This window comes from Brassica oleracea, chromosome C6 (assembly GCF_000695525.1).
Source record: "Brassica oleracea var. oleracea cultivar TO1000 chromosome C6, BOL, whole genome shotgun sequence".
Taxonomy (NCBI): domain Eukaryota; kingdom Viridiplantae; phylum Streptophyta; class Magnoliopsida; order Brassicales; family Brassicaceae; genus Brassica; species Brassica oleracea.
The window spans coordinates 10003753-10019695 of NC_027753.1; the positions used below are offsets into that span (position 1 = coordinate 10003753).

General features: G+C 31.3%; 1 protein-coding gene and 1 long non-coding RNA gene across 3 annotated transcripts; one reads left to right on the top strand and one right to left on the bottom strand.

The window, feature by feature from the left end:
* Positions 1-3229: 3229 nt before the first annotated feature.
* LOC106299723 (protein CHUP1, chloroplastic) lies at positions 3230-9417 on the bottom strand. Its single transcript, XM_013735758.1, has 5 exons — positions 9258-9417; positions 8876-9089; positions 8753-8790; positions 4251-5021; positions 3230-4180 (listed from the first exon to the last, which is right to left on the bottom strand). Exons 2-5 carry the CDS (start codon positions 9030-9032, stop codon positions 3410-3412), a joined length of 1737 nt encoding a protein of 578 aa, XP_013591212.1. The 5' UTR covers positions 9033-9089; positions 9258-9417; the 3' UTR covers positions 3230-3409.
* Positions 8811-10377, top strand: LOC106299724. 2 transcript variants are annotated; one of them, XR_001261852.1, is made up of 3 exons: positions 8811-8999; positions 9441-9605; positions 9987-10377. It is a non-coding gene; the product is annotated as an uncharacterized LOC106299724 (long non-coding RNA). The 2 variants fall into 2 exon arrangements; XR_001261853.1 differs by having other exon boundaries at positions 9996-10377.
* Positions 10378-15943: the final 5566 nt, after the last annotated feature.

Consider the following 15943-nt stretch of genomic DNA (forward strand, 5'->3'; position numbering starts at 1 on the left):
TGACAATTAATAGTAAAACTTTAAAACAATCAAAGTTTCAAACAAAATAGCTCATACATAAAAAAAAAAAAACTGATAACTTCTTGTCACTAAAGTCTACAACCATCATGTTTTAAGTCAACTAGTCAAGTCAAACAAAGCAAACGAACTCTTGAACTCAATACTGTAACTTAGTAGCAGATTGTAAATTTTTAATCTAATTACAGTATAGAATGGCGAGTGATATAAATAACATGCAAAGATTTAACTTTAACTCGTGTCTACCGAGATGAAGAAATCATATACCTGTGTAGATGGTTTAGAAATCATATACCTGTGTCGATGGTAGATGGTGGTAGATCGAGGAAGAGGTGAAGCTACAGTGGTAGATGGAGGAAGAAGAACGAGGAAGAAGAAAAGCTATGGTAGTAGATCGAGGAAGAAGAGAAGCTCCGGTGGTGCTCTCTACGAAAAGAAGTACGGTTGTAGACCAAAGATGAAGAGAAGGTACCGATGAAGAAGATAAGGCCCGGTGGTGAACTTTGTCAACGGGTGGAAGAGAAGGTCCAAAATTTCCTTCACAGTCGCCATTTCTCATCTTTTTCGTCGGTGAGCAGAACGCAAATGTCTCTGGTGAAGAAGACACGCGGGTCTCGAATGTCCCGCAAACCCGCGTCGACCCGCCCCGCATTGGCCCATACCCGAAATTGACCAACCCGCAAGACCCACAATATCTCGGGCCTAAGATATATAAGCCCAAGCCCGCCCCGCAGTGGGACTTTACGGGTTAGGCCCGCGGGTTAACGTACCAATTGCCATCCCTAAAGTTAAGCAATCCACATATTCATACTAACAATTAATATTAAAAAGTTTATGTTTGATCTTAGTCCTTAGATGCCTTAAAATTCTATAAGTTTTTCATGTAATTGTCAAGTTTCATCATAAAGACAATCTAAGATGTTAGATTTTTTATTGTACGGATTAATAGTTTCAGATTTATTAAAGAATGCATCATATTTGACGTTATTTAAAAATAAATATTGCGTTTTTCATGTTTTAGAAAATACACACGTCATTTTTAATAGCAAAATGCTAATTATCAAGAAATCTCGTTTAAAATTTTGATGGTATTATAGACGGAAGAGTTTTGTTATTAACACATTTTTATATGATACTAGGGTCGGCATTTGTTCTTATGTGGGATGACTATTTTCCTGAGGTTAAAGATCGGAGAAAATTTGTATGTGTGACACAGTATGTTGGAGAACAATTTAACTATATAAAGTCCTCTTGGTTGGAGTGTTATAGTACATTTTAGCTATATAAAGTTGTCTTGGTTGGAGTGTTATTGTTACCGAAAGAATCATGCTAAAGATCAATATCTAAAGACTTTACTTTTAGTCTTTTAACCTTGAAGAATTCAAATCCTTTTGTGCATGTTAAGCTTTGTTACAACATCAAAAATATTGACCACTTTGATTCCAATAAAATTTTAAATTTGTTTATTATATTGTTTTTTTTGGTTCAGGCCAGTTTGTTTTACATGATTCTTTTGTGGCTGGTTTGATTACAATTTATGTTGTAGGCATATGACATTGTTTTTATGTACATTGGTGGTGTGTGTTTATTGCATTTGACCTAACTTTACAACTATCGTTTAATGCTTAAGTTGTAATCCTGTTTTGGTTTTTGTCAAAGATTAAATATTTTGATTTTCAAAATAGTACTCTCGGATCATGAGCAAAATTGTTTGCTTAAATTATGAAAACATACTTTATCATTTACTTAAAACCCATCCTCAGAGAACCCAATAAATTCATCTCTTAACAAAATGTTTGCTCAATTTTTACATATAGTAAGTATTATTCGAGTTTTTATTGTTGTGGTTACTCAAAACATTGATTATTTTATATTTTGTTTATATTGAATGTACTTGTATTTTTAATATATTATGAGTTTCAGTGTATTATTAGTGGTTGTTTTACCTATTCTATTACCTTCTAAATTGTTTCATTTGTTATACCGAGTAATATATTATTTTATTTTAAAATTTTACTGTAAATTTATTACGGAACATGAAAAACATAATATAATATAATTAGTTAAAAATGTATCGTGTGCTATAATGTTGGATCAAGATACATACATTTATTGAATCATTATGTGTTATGTATTACATGTTCTTAATAATTGTTTATTTGATGTTTATCTCGAATTTGAGTGGTGAGTTGTATACTATGTTTTGAAATTAGAAGTTTGGTTAGTGGGCTTAATGTTTATTGGTTATGATTGTGAGGCATGGGCTTATGCTCGTTGGTGCGGATGTGTGTTGAAACAGTGTAAACTTGCATTTCAAGAAATGATAGTATAACCAAAGTTTGAGTATGTATGACCAAATGATTTTTGATAACCAAGTAAAGATCCGTTAATATTAAACACATGTACTGGAATATTTAAAGTTCAACAAAACAGGATATTTATAAAAGAGAATCATGAATTCAAGTAAACGGATCTTTGGGTAGGGCGAATGCAATGGTCAGGTTATCATATCCAAGAACATCTGCATCTTGTAGTAATAACAAACATTACACCTATCTTCTTTTCCTTTGAGCATGCAGATTGTTGGGGCATTATAAGGATCATGTTTGTACCATAAGATGGCCTCTTCACGATCGGGACATCTCGCAAGGTACGTTTCAATTTCTCCAATATCGGTCTACTGATAACATGTTATACTTATACTTATTCTAGTAATTGTAAATAAACAAACTAAAAAAATAGATGAGAGAGATTTAGATACATAAGATCGTAGTGCCAGATGCTGGTAGTCGATATTCAGATAGGGGCATAGTTGGGTTATTAAAAATAGCACAGTGCTTTGTCCTCTACTTAATTTTTTTTTCATCGCTATATAACGCAAATTCCCTTCTCTTTTTCGATTTTAATTACATAATCTAGCAAATAGCTCAGATTGATAAAGTTGACACGATCTATTTCTATCATCAGATTCAAATCGTTTCTCAATGGCACAAAAGTTGGAAGACAAAGGCGGAAATGGAGGCATAGAATGGGACGATGGAGCCGATCATGGAGCTTAAATGTTATATAACTATGAAATGAAATTAATGGAATAAAAATAAATGAAATAAAATAATTAAAATTGGTTAAAAATGGAATATATGCATTTTGTCTATTCCAAATCAGAATTGTGTATGGATGTTTTTCTTTGCAAAATTTTTGGAATGGTTATGAAACTAATAGAATTCATTCTATTCCATTAAAGTTAAATGTAAAAAAATAATAATTAATGGAATAATCCATTCCAAATTATTCCTTTCCAAAAATTAATAATCCAATTGCAACCCATTTGTTTTGCTCCACAAATTTACAACTTTGAGCTAGTATCTTTACACACAGGAAGTCTCGTTACTCAGAAGAAAAACGACGCAGATTTCTTATGAAGCTTCTTCGTGGAACTAGACTTCCTAAGCGCTTCGGCGTATTTAACCAGCTCTTTCTTCCTCTGTTCATCTGATTCCAAACACTCTTCTTCTCCATGGTTGGATGACTTTGCTGCTTGACTCTTACCTCGTAACATCCTGATGTGATCCTTAAACTCTTCCTCCTCGTCTTTGCCACACAGCAACATCTGGAAGTCCATCGAATGAGATGGTCGAAGCCTAGTATGAGTGGTATAAACACCTGTGCTTGAGCTACTCGGTTCCGAAGAACCAGCTCTCTTCTTACGTTCCTGCGTACTATCTTTACCGTGTAAGATCTTCATCAACGTATGCATAAGCTTCTTCTTCCCTGACTTTTTCGTTTTCTTGGCAGCCAAAGTGTCAACAGAAGAATCATCTAAGAAGATAGAGTCAGTGATCATCGATGATGCTTCCTCCTGAGAAGATGACCATTGATCATCATAATCTGTATGATCTTCCTCGTGTGCGTATTCAAGAATCAGTTGCTTAGCTTTCTCTTCTGAGTTAGGACTTAAAGTAGTGCTAAGATCCCTAGCGATAGTTTTACCCGCGGGTGGCTTGTAAGTCCTTAGCTCATATCTTAAGCAAGCATTTATCCATTTGAGATAAACAAGCTGCTCCAGGTCACTGCATCGGTCTCCTTGAAGCTGCTCTATCTCCTTCTTCAACTCTTCCTTTTCACTCCTCAATCTGTTACCATCGTTTCTTAATGTCTCCATCTGAAACAAACAAAAAAAGTAAGGAAAATCAAGATTCAGTTCTTGTTTTTAAAGAAAGTTTGACAAGTACCTTCTCTGGATCCTCCAGCTTAGAACTTGCTATGATTTGAACAGACTCCAGCTTCTCAGCAAGTTCATAATTCTCAAAATGTAATCTCATGTTGCAATCTCTAAGCTCGTTGATCTCTCCTTCCAAGTCCGTTGGCCTATGCATCATCTTGGCTGCATCATGATCAGGTAAAGAAGCCTTGATCTCATCTTCTTGCAGCTTGGCCACTCGTTCTCTAAGTGACAATAGCTGCTCCACGTGTTGTTGGGTTTTGATGTTGAGTTTCTTCTTAAGCACCTCAACATGAGAGTTAGCCATGTCCAGCTCCAAGACTGCTTTAGAATGGTCTGAACAATGAGCCTTGAGTTTCTCGTTCTCGGCTTGCAACGACTTGATCTTGAGATTGAAAACTTTAGTCTCCATTTGGTTTAGTTTCAGTCTACTTCGAAGCTCCATTGCAATCTTTTGCTGCTCCTTGAGACTATAGTACTCTAACAACTTATCCTCAAGACACCTCTCTCTCTCACGTAACGCTCTCACCGCGTTTCTTAATCGCTTAATTTCATTCTCACGATCAGCTTCCTCTGTGCTAGGAAACGCTAGAAGAGCAGATAAATCTGACTTTGGGGTTTCACATTCATCATCATAGACCAACAAATCTAACTTGTTAACTTCATCTTCAAACTCCGGTAAAAGAAACACATCTTTTTCATCAACATCACATTCACTTCTTGGCGAAAAACCAATTGAAGTCTCTTCTTTACTAGTCTTAGGCGTTTCTGAATCTCCTCTCTGCACAAGAGAAACAAAAAAAAGCAAAACAAACTTTACAGTAAATGAGTTTCATCACCATTTGTCTAACTCGAAGAAACAATGTTAAAATATAATCATTTTTACAATCATTTGTATTCCTAGAAACAAGTAAGATCTGCTGGAATTAATTAAGTTCGGTAGTATATTATTTATTCTGCTGTCCAGAATTAATTACAACGACTCATTTCTCTTTTTATCTCATTATTATGGATGATTTTCTTTTTTACCCATCTTTATCATTTGCCCATCTATATTATTAAAACTGGAGTACATTTTATATTTGTTTAAAACAAGAATAGCACTATATATCTATATTGTTTGAAAACATGGATAACATTTAAAAAAAAAATTATGGCCTTCTAGCAATATAAAAAAAATCGATTTGTAATCAATATTTCATCAAATATATTCAGTTACCATAACTCAAATACACGTAATAAATCCCACTTTTAAATATGAAAACAATAAAAGAATAACTAATAAATATATTTTGACAAATATATGATACATCTGCAATCTAAATTTATAAAAAATTATTAACACTTAAAATGGAAAACAAATATAAATTTATAGAACAAAAAAATGAATACCGCAATACAATTGCACTACAAAATGGTGAGACATCTAAAATATATAATATTCACATGAAAACTATAAAATATTATAATATTCTTAATTATGCAATAGTTAGACATGAAATATTAAAACCTCTCAGGTCCACCTCCTATTGCAATTACGTTACATGCAAACATATTCATGTTATATATCTATATTATTAAAACTGAAGTATATTTTAGATTTGTTTGGAAACAAGAATAGCACTATATATCTATATTGTTTGAAAACATGGATAGCATTAAAAAAAATTATGGTCTTTTAGCAATATAAAAAAAATCGATCTGTAATCAATATTTCATCAAATATATTCAGTTACCATAACTCAAATACACGTAATAAATCCCACTTTTAAATATGGAAACAATAAAATAATAGCTAATAAATATATTTTGACAAATATATGATACATCTGCAATCTAAATTTATAAAAAAATATTAACACTTAAAACGGAAAACAAATATAAATTTATAAAACAAAAAAATGAATACCGCAATACAATTGCACTACAAAATGGTGAGACATCTAAAATATATAATATTCACATGAAAACTATAAAATACTATAATATTCTTAATTATGCAATAGTTAGACATGAAATATTAAAACCTCTTGGTCCACCTCCTATTGCAATTACGTGAGATGCAAACATATTCATGTTATATATGATTAAGTGTCTCTTTGAATAGAAAAGTACTATGGTTTCTTTCTTTAAGTGTTTCAGAATTGAGTTCTAAAAACAATTTCAAAGTTTTGTTAAAAATCTTTATGATCGAAAAATTATTTTCTAAAATTACATTGTTATTAAATTTCGAATACTTTACATAAGTAGATTAATATTAAATTTTTCAACAGAGATATGGAAACCAGTATATTTTGAAAAAAAATCACGTTTTTAAAATTTGTATATCTCTTCAATCATAGGAACCACCATATTTGAAATCTATATTTATCAAAAAATAATATATTTTCTAAAACTTCGATTTTGATTTTTCGGTTTTAGATCTATATGAACCACTTAGTTATTTGTGAATATCAATTTAGTTTTGAGTTTTTTTTTTGCTTCGGTTTTGATTCACTTTTGGATCTCGGTTTATAGTTCCATGTCTAATCAGCATGCTGAAGTTTTTTTTTCTTTGGTTATAATTTTTAAAATACCACGTCAGAAAACGGGTTATAACCTATAAATATAAATAAAGCTTTGCAGTATATATTTCAAATATTTCCACAAACTCAGTGGTAAGTATATCAGATTTGGACATATCATTTCGGTTATTTAGGATTCAAAAAGATTCGAATTATCTAAAAATATGAAAAATACCCAAAACATGAAAAATATTTAAACTCCAAAAAATCAAAAAATATTTAAATGCCTAAAAATCTAAAATTTTATTCGAAATATGACCCGATGAACCCAAAATTATCCAAAATTTTATCCGAGTACCCAATTTTTTTTAAAAAAAAATTCAAATTTTACCTGAAACACAAAAATATTGTAAATCCAAACTCAAAACTTAAAAAATATATGTAATGCCAGAAACATATTCGAAATACCCTAATATACTTAATATACACAAAATATTTCCGACTAGGTCTCAGGTAGAATCCAAACTCAAACAAAGACCCACGAGTCTAAAAGAAATACCTATTACGTAATTTTCTTTGAACCCGGACCCAAACCAAATCTATGTTTTGAGTCAGTTTCGGTTTGGTCTTTGGTCCGGACTAAATATCCAGGTCTAAGAGAAAGTTATATAAAATGTACATATAAAATCTTAAATAAACTACTCATAGAATATATAATTTTCAAAAATTCTCTTCTTCAATATAATATGACTTTATATTATAATATAATCTCAAAAACTCGCGCTTTCGAAGCGCGGGTCAAAATCTAGTCTTTTTTAAACATATAGTTTATCAGTGTATAAATATAGAAATCTTTATATTCTTTATTCATAGTTTCCTTTCTATATTTCCTTATTAGTTTCTACAATCAGAAGGCAAATCAATCTGCAAACTAAATAAGTCAAACCATAAATAGCGAGTTGTAGCATAAACTGCTCATGAGATTAACAAACTTTTTACTTAAGGGGATGTTATTGGTTCTATAATTTTAATGGATTTGAAAATCCAAGCAAAATCTAGTGTTATTGGTTCTATGATTTTAAAATCTGTATTCAAATTCATTGTTATTGGTTCTATGATTTTAAAATAGATTTCAAAATTAGGTGTTATTCAATAGTAAGGATTTGATTAAGCATTTGATTTGAATTTGGATTTGAATAGATTTATAAGTGTTTTAGAGAGTAAAATACAAAGAAACAAATATTGAGTTATAGCTTGTTATTTTGAATGGATTTGTCTTATAAATTTTTCTCTAACAAAAAATGTCCAATATCTCACGTATACAACAAAAATTTCAAATAATCCATGGCACTTTCATCATGCAATATTCTATTATAACACCAACTTCCATTTTTCAGTAGAATATGTCATCGTTTCTTTTTTGGTAGGAGTATGTCGTTTCTTTTGAACAAAAAATTATATTTCCTGATTTTTTTATTTTCTATTATTTCTATATTGATTTTCCGTTTTCCATAACATGTGTCATGATTTCTATATAATCTTCATTATACATACATAATTTTATAAACACACAAACACATAAAACCTAAAACCAGAAGCATCAATGGGAGAATCACATCAAGAAACACAAGACCCATCGCAAGAACGAGAAAAAGGTTCATATATTCAATGGAGTCCTGAAGAAAATAAAACTTTGATCGATTTACTTTTAGATGCTGTTGCTTCGTGTTTGCGTGACAGTAATGGTACATTCAGCAAATTTACGGTAGAGAGACGAATTCTACCTACTCTCAATCGAATGCATGGATGCAATATACTTTGTTTTATTATAAAGCTGAATTTATTGCAAATCCATTTGATTGATTTTAATAATCCATTTATTTTGATTCTGAATTCCGTATGTTTGATTTCGAAATCTATATGTCTGATTTAAGAATCAACGGATTTCTTAAATCCTAGAAGAATTCTCAAATCCATTAAAATCATAGAACCAATAACCCCTACTTACATCAACGGATTTGTTAGGGCTTCCTCTGTATCCGTGATCTGAAAATTTTCAAAACCCCTCCAAGTAATTGGTAAATAGAATATAGTCACATAATAAAAAAAGCAATAAGACATAAACGCAAACCAGGAGATTGAGGTCGAAGAGGAGGCAAAGTGGGCCCGATTCTTTTCGTTTGCTTTTTAAATCGAGAAAAGAGCAATCCGGCGAATGATATGGCTAAGGCAGCTCCTAGTTGAAGCACAAACAGGTTTACATCTCTTTTATGTCTGGTAATAATCATGATTGAGCCCCAAGTTTTCAAGTTCTGATCAAGAAATCGAAGTTCTTTGAACTAAATCTACAAGTTCAGATTCTTTAATCAGAAGGCAAAACTTTGATGATGATCAAAACGAACCAAAACTCTTTGATATATATTTACTTTCCTTGAACAGACTACTTGAAAAAAAAAATTCTCTTATTCAAGTAAATAACACGAGTAAGTTAAGGCCATTCAGGAAAGACTCACCAGAAACGCCATAAAATTAGGTAGCACGAAACGCTATATAAAAATTTCTCACCATTTGGGGTTTGATATATATATATATATATTAACTTTCTGGAGAAAAAAAGAAAATATAAGAAGTTGGATGCAAAGACGATATTGATTCTCTTTAGGTTGGTGTATATATCTGGTGTATATCGCTGTCAGATGATCAAATGCGTAACATGTGAAGATTGAGAAGAAAGATTTGATTTGATGGCAAAGAATTTCGATGTGTTGGAGAAATATTGAACATAGGATGATTATAATGGATGAGAAGTCGATCACGAGACTGTGTCTTGGAATGGAACGAACATAGCCAGATGCGTTTCGGTAACATATTCTAATCAAATCATTATAGATCTTTTAATTAATTAGTATTCAAGGACTGGCTCTTTAATATGACTCAGTTCTGTTTTTGTAGGCTGGATTCCTGTGACTTATTAAATTTAATGTTTTATAATAAAAAGATCCATGTCACTGAGCCTGATATGCTTCGAAGTCAAAAAAATTTTTTTAATGAAAACTTGAAAGAGATAGCCAATTATATATAGAAAGAATTTGGCCCAACAAAGATCACGTTGAAGGGTTTGATTTTTTTTGTTTTGGATTTTGGTTTTAATGGTCTTTTCGGATGGTCGATCTTTAAGGTCTATTGAGTCCGGTAGTCTGATGACTGAAGCTGATTGGTTGATTGAGTTTTTGAAGATTTAGTTTTTGCAGGCAGATTCTGAAACCCAATCTTGCGTCATAGCGGTTTCCGTGATGATTGTGCACATATGTGTTCTCTTGGCTTCAGTAGATTGGGTGCATTATTTGAGGTATGCGTATCTCCAATCATTTGTTTATTAATGCGAGGACTATAGTTTATCTTCAGAGATGAAATCGATTGTTAATTCTAAATCTAGTTATAAGTCTATTGGAGGGAGGAAGAAGATGAATAAAACAAGTTTAAGTCAAAAAAAAAAGTGAGACAGTCTATTTTAGGTTTTTGTTTTTGTTTTGTCACTCTGGTTCTGGAACTGATTCCGTTAAGTCTTTGGCATGTGTCTCTGGGTTACTTGTTTACCCGTCAGCTTATGTATCTGGATGTAAATATATGCAATCGCAGGCTTTGGTTCTGATCTTACATACCTTTGTTTTAAGTTTATTAATAAAATTCAGACGACAAAACAAAAGATCAAGTTAAAGAAACAACAATCCCTAAAATCATTATTGAGGTGATTGGAATGAGCCATTTATGGTTTTGGATGTAGAATTTAATCTGTAAGTTTATTTACTGTAAATTATTATACTGTAACTTTGTAAAGCACTATTTTTTTGTTTCGGAAATAAATATTTCTACAACCATATTTTAACTTTGTAGATATTTGTTTGCCGTGAATATTTTAAGAAAAAAAAACTTGGTTGATATATATTTCTAAATTAAATTTTGGCTGTCAAAAGCATCTACCGCTGCAACCAATTATCCCCTGTATAAAAGAAAATTTCTATATATCTCCGTATTTCTTAATTGTTGTAAATTTTGTAAACATTGTTGTCTTTGTTAATTTTTATTTAACAAAAATTATTGTACAAATTTCACCTGGTAGAATTAAATTTAGAAGCCCATTTAAGAAGATACGACGTTAACTAATTGATAAGCAGCTAACAGAACCGGCTTTAATGGTTATTGACTTTAATCTTAAGCACATGTGCAAAAGTCAAACCGGATTAAAAATCTAAAAGTTCAACTTGAGGTATTAATGTATTATCTAATTCAGCATTATAAAACCTCGAGATTAGAGATGTCAGACGGGCCGATCTGCGTCCAAATAGACCAACTCGTAGCGGGTTTAATTTTTCTATGGGCTGTGCGGGTAAGCCCGCTTCGGATTGCGGTTTATATATACATGTCCAGGCTCACCCGCCTAGCTAAATGGGTTAGATTTTAAATTATGTTACGTAGCTTTCATGTTACAAAAGTCATTTTAGAATATAGTATATAGTTTTACGCTATGAATAGCATTTATAATGAATGTGACTAATAAAAAAGGATCATAAAATTTTAGAAAAACAAGAGAGTATAAAACATTGTAGTATCTGTTAATATTAAAAAGAAACGGTAAAAGAATTGTAGAAAAACGAGAAATTATAAACAAATATATTTTATAGCACTCTTATCAGTTAAATTATTAACATATAATATAATATGTTCGTTTTTAATTATCACTTACCATTTGTGTCCAAAAATTAACAAAGTTGAGAATAACCAATTCATTAATTTATAATAAATTGAGATACAAAAGCCAAAACAACATCTATAAGCCTATTATATCAGCTGATACAAAGCAAGTGAAAGTTAAAAATGTTGAGATAGTTGATTTACAAGATTCACTTCTTTGTGTTTGTTGTAAAATTAGATTCCAAATTAAAGTTTCCAAAAGAAACATAAAACCTAATTTATGTTAACAAATATGAAACGCGATTTTTCTAATTGTCTTATTCATGCTTGTTTTCTCTATTTTTTTTCATCTGTATTCTAAGTGGCTTAAACTTTTTTTTTGTTATATATAATATAATATTTAAGAAAACATATGTGTCTCAAGTTATTCAGAATCTTTAAATTCCATCAAAATTCTTAGTTTTAAAATTGTTAAACGGACCAACCCACGTCCAAATAGCCCAACCCGTTGCGGGTTCAATTTTAATTTGGTTCATGCGAGTCGGCCTGCCTTGGGTTGCGGTTTGTATATGTATGTCCAGATCCGCCCCGATAGTGGGCTACTTGTACATAACCTGCGGGTTGCAGTCGCCTTTGACATCTCTACTTGTGATCCATGTGAATTTAATTTATTGTTGGATTTTGGGGTGGGTAAAAGAACCAAACCAATCCAGTCAAACCCATACCGATCCAAACTAAACCAAATTGTATGTCTCAAATATTTAAAAAAAATTATTAATCTAAATGGTTCGATTTAGTTTGGTATAAACTGAAACGAACATAAACACAATTTTTTTTTTATGTTTTAGATCTAATATAATAATAATATTAAGTTTTAAGATATTTAACAGTTTAACCTAAACAACTAAACATATTTTTACACATTTTAATTCTAATTGAATAGAAGAAACACATCGTCTATTAGAATAAAAGGAGTGGGATGTTGGCTTATTGGAGAATTATGTTAGCCCTAAGGATATACCCCTCATAAGGAGTTTGGCCAAAAGCTCAACTCATCGTTGGGATACATTTTACTGGAACTACACTAGGAATAGCCAGTACACAGTTAATTTAGGATATTGGGTAGCTCATAACCTATTAAATACAGGGGAAGAAAAGGAAGTGCTGGAGCCAAGCATCACTAAGCTTCAAGCCTTTGCCTGGAAGATTAAAGTGCCTAAAAAGATATGTCATTTTATATGGCAAATGATAACATGTCATCTGGCAGTAACAAGGAACCTAGTACGGCGTAATATGAGGTGCGATGACTATTGTCCAAGATGTGGAGAACCAGAAGAATCTGTAACTCATTCCATATTTGAATGCCCGCCAGCAATACAAGTTTGGTCCCTTTCAGTGATTCCCGGTACTGAGTATCTACGCGAATATGAATTATGTTTTATGGAGGAAGAACATCATTGTCGAACCAGAACTAGACATGGATCTTTATCCCTAGATTATATGATATATATTGAAAGCCCCGAAATGACAAACTCTTCAGGGGAATAGGTAGAGATCCATTGGAGTTAGTTCGCTATGCAGAGAGTGAATGTCAAGCCTTGTTTAACGCAAACGAGACGGTGCCATCAATGCTACAAGATCACATCGTTCAGGAGCCCCAAGTCATAAGTTTGGGTAATATTTGCATGCTAGATGGGTCATGGACATCCACATCACAGTTCAGTGGATGTGGATGGGCTTTCATGGACAGCTTTGGGAAGATCCAACTTATGGGGACACGAAATATTATTCCACACGAATCAGCTTTGCATGCGTAAGTAGAAGCACTGCGATGGCAATGGAAAATATGCTTCAACATTCGACATGCCAGAGCTTTGGGACAGACTGCAAGGAGCTGATCGCCATGATCAAGGAGCCTCACGCCTGGCCAAGCTTTGTAACGGAATTGAAGAGGATAGAGACTCTGCAGATATGCTTCCCGAACTTCAAGATATCTTTTGTTCCACGTGCTCAAAACCATATTTCTGATTTTTTAGCTAAGACTGCTAGATCCTTCCATAGGGAGTTATATTTCATTGGTTGTTCTATTCCGGTCTGGTTACCCAGACCACCTCAAGTTTGAGTAATAGAATGCTGCTCGTTGTCAAAAAAAACACAACTAACAACAAAACAAAAGAATACGAATCTTATGCACTATCATCAAAACCACAAAATTACATATGATATTTATATTAAGTTCAAATATAATAATATAAATTAATTGGATTACATCTTTTATATTTTTATTGTGATGTTTGGCTACATTCAAAATATGAGGAAGTTAATAATTTTGTGTCAAATGATTATATTTTTATATTTATGAATTATATTTTTGTAACCGAACTAGAACAAAATTAAAACTAACTAGATTGAACTGAACAGAAAAAAAAAAAAAAACTAAACTGAAGCGAACACAAACCAAACAAAATTCAAACTGAACCAAACTAATTTCATTTGAATTTTGTTAAAATTTTCTTATATTCAAAGAAACCATATCAAACCGAACACAATTTTAAACTGAAATGCCCACCCTAGTAAGATCCACGTCCTGGTGAGATAAAAAGTTTATATATTACTACGATTTTTATATAACCAAATTCGGTTGTAACTTTTAAATAACACCTATACTTATTATGTAAATAAAATTTTAGCTAAAATTTGTTTTAAAATCAAAATTTTTGATCTTATGTTCCCTAGATATCATTTGAGATGTATCATCACCATATTCTTTTTTTCTTATAAAAAATAACATGACTTTTAAAACAAAATGTCATGACATCACTTAGTTGTAATATGTAAAATTTTCTATATAAATATTCAATCTTTTGATAAAATTAAATGGTAATTCGTAATAACTCCTAATCACCAAAGTAAATTACCTTTACAAATATATCTTCTTTTTGACAATACTAGTTAATGCTAATAACCTAATAATATCTATTATATTAAACTAAAGTAACTACAGTACAAAAGTCACATGACTATCCCTTATATACTAAAGCGCAAGTCGCCTAGCGAATCAGATACTTCACGTGGAAAATTTTAGAAAACAATAAAAAAATTTGACACTTGGCAAAAGTTTTAAAAAGAATTTAAAAACAATAATTTTATTTCCTATATTTCTGCAATCCAAATAATACCTATATTCCTATTTTTTCTCAAAAACCCACTCCACGTTAACTTACATATTTTAAAACTGTTTTTTTGTATAAAACTGTTTTCTTCATCTCTAATATAAATTAAATTATTGTCTTCTCTAAATTGTATCTACGAAATCGTCAGAGGGGAGACTTCAAATTTTGACACATGGCGTTCAAGGTCAATGTTCTCTAAATTATACTCACGGCTAAGCTTTACATAGAACAAACACTCACTGTATTGGTGCATTGTGTCTACACTCTACAACACATCATTGAAAGGAAAATGTAAGTGTCAATCTTAAGTTTTCCTGCAACAATAATACGAAGTTCACCTTTTATGAAGAATTACGTTTACCGTGCAGCAACAATTACGTTCTTTTACGTCTTTGCTATAAATGGAGAGAACAAATGTGAAAAAGATCATAAAGAAGCTACACATGAATTTGAGTGTAACCAAAAAGCTCTTCCGTAGGTTTATGCTTTTCTATCACTTTTCTTAGAATAATTCTTTTCTTATCCTCTAATACATAATCATTTCTGTCTTTCTGCTGTAGGTTCAAGATGCCACTGGAATATCATGCTATTTCTCAGCTCAATTCAAAAGAATGGAAAATTAGAGTACTGGTCTCTCGGATTTGTGGATAAAAAGGTACACACACTTTGATTTCTAAAATTATGTTTAGTACGAAGTTGATGAGTATTTGGGTAAATAGTAGTTTATTTTCTAAAAATAGGTTGTATAAATATTTTAATTACACAAATTTGTTCTCATGTTAACATTAGGAAAACTTTGGTTGTACTTTAATTCAGTGATTTTAATTATAGTGATAGATTCTTTGTACTCTTGAAATCCAAAGTCTGCATCAAATATCGAAAACATTATTTTAACACAGAAGCTATAAACTCTAATTTAAATTTAATTGCGTGACTGGAAATCTAATCGATATGGGAGAATTTACGATTCGAAAGCATTATTTGTAACAATAACTAGATCAAGGATGACTATAAAATAGTGAAAAAGGTGTGTGTCAATATTTACCAAGAAACAAAACAGAGATAAAAGAAGGAGAATACTTGCAGCCATTAAAAATAGTTCGGGATTGTGGAGCTTAGATGATGATGAACGCCACAGAAAAATAGTGAAGAAATATCGCAATTCCTGCTATCATCAAAATATTTATATTATTTTTAATAAATGATTTTTTCTATGTCATAATTTTTTAGAATTTTTTTTTTCAAATTACTTATAGTAATATATTCAAAATAAAAAACAATATTGTATGAAATTTATATTTTTAAGAGATGTACATAAAAATCGAATGGATCAA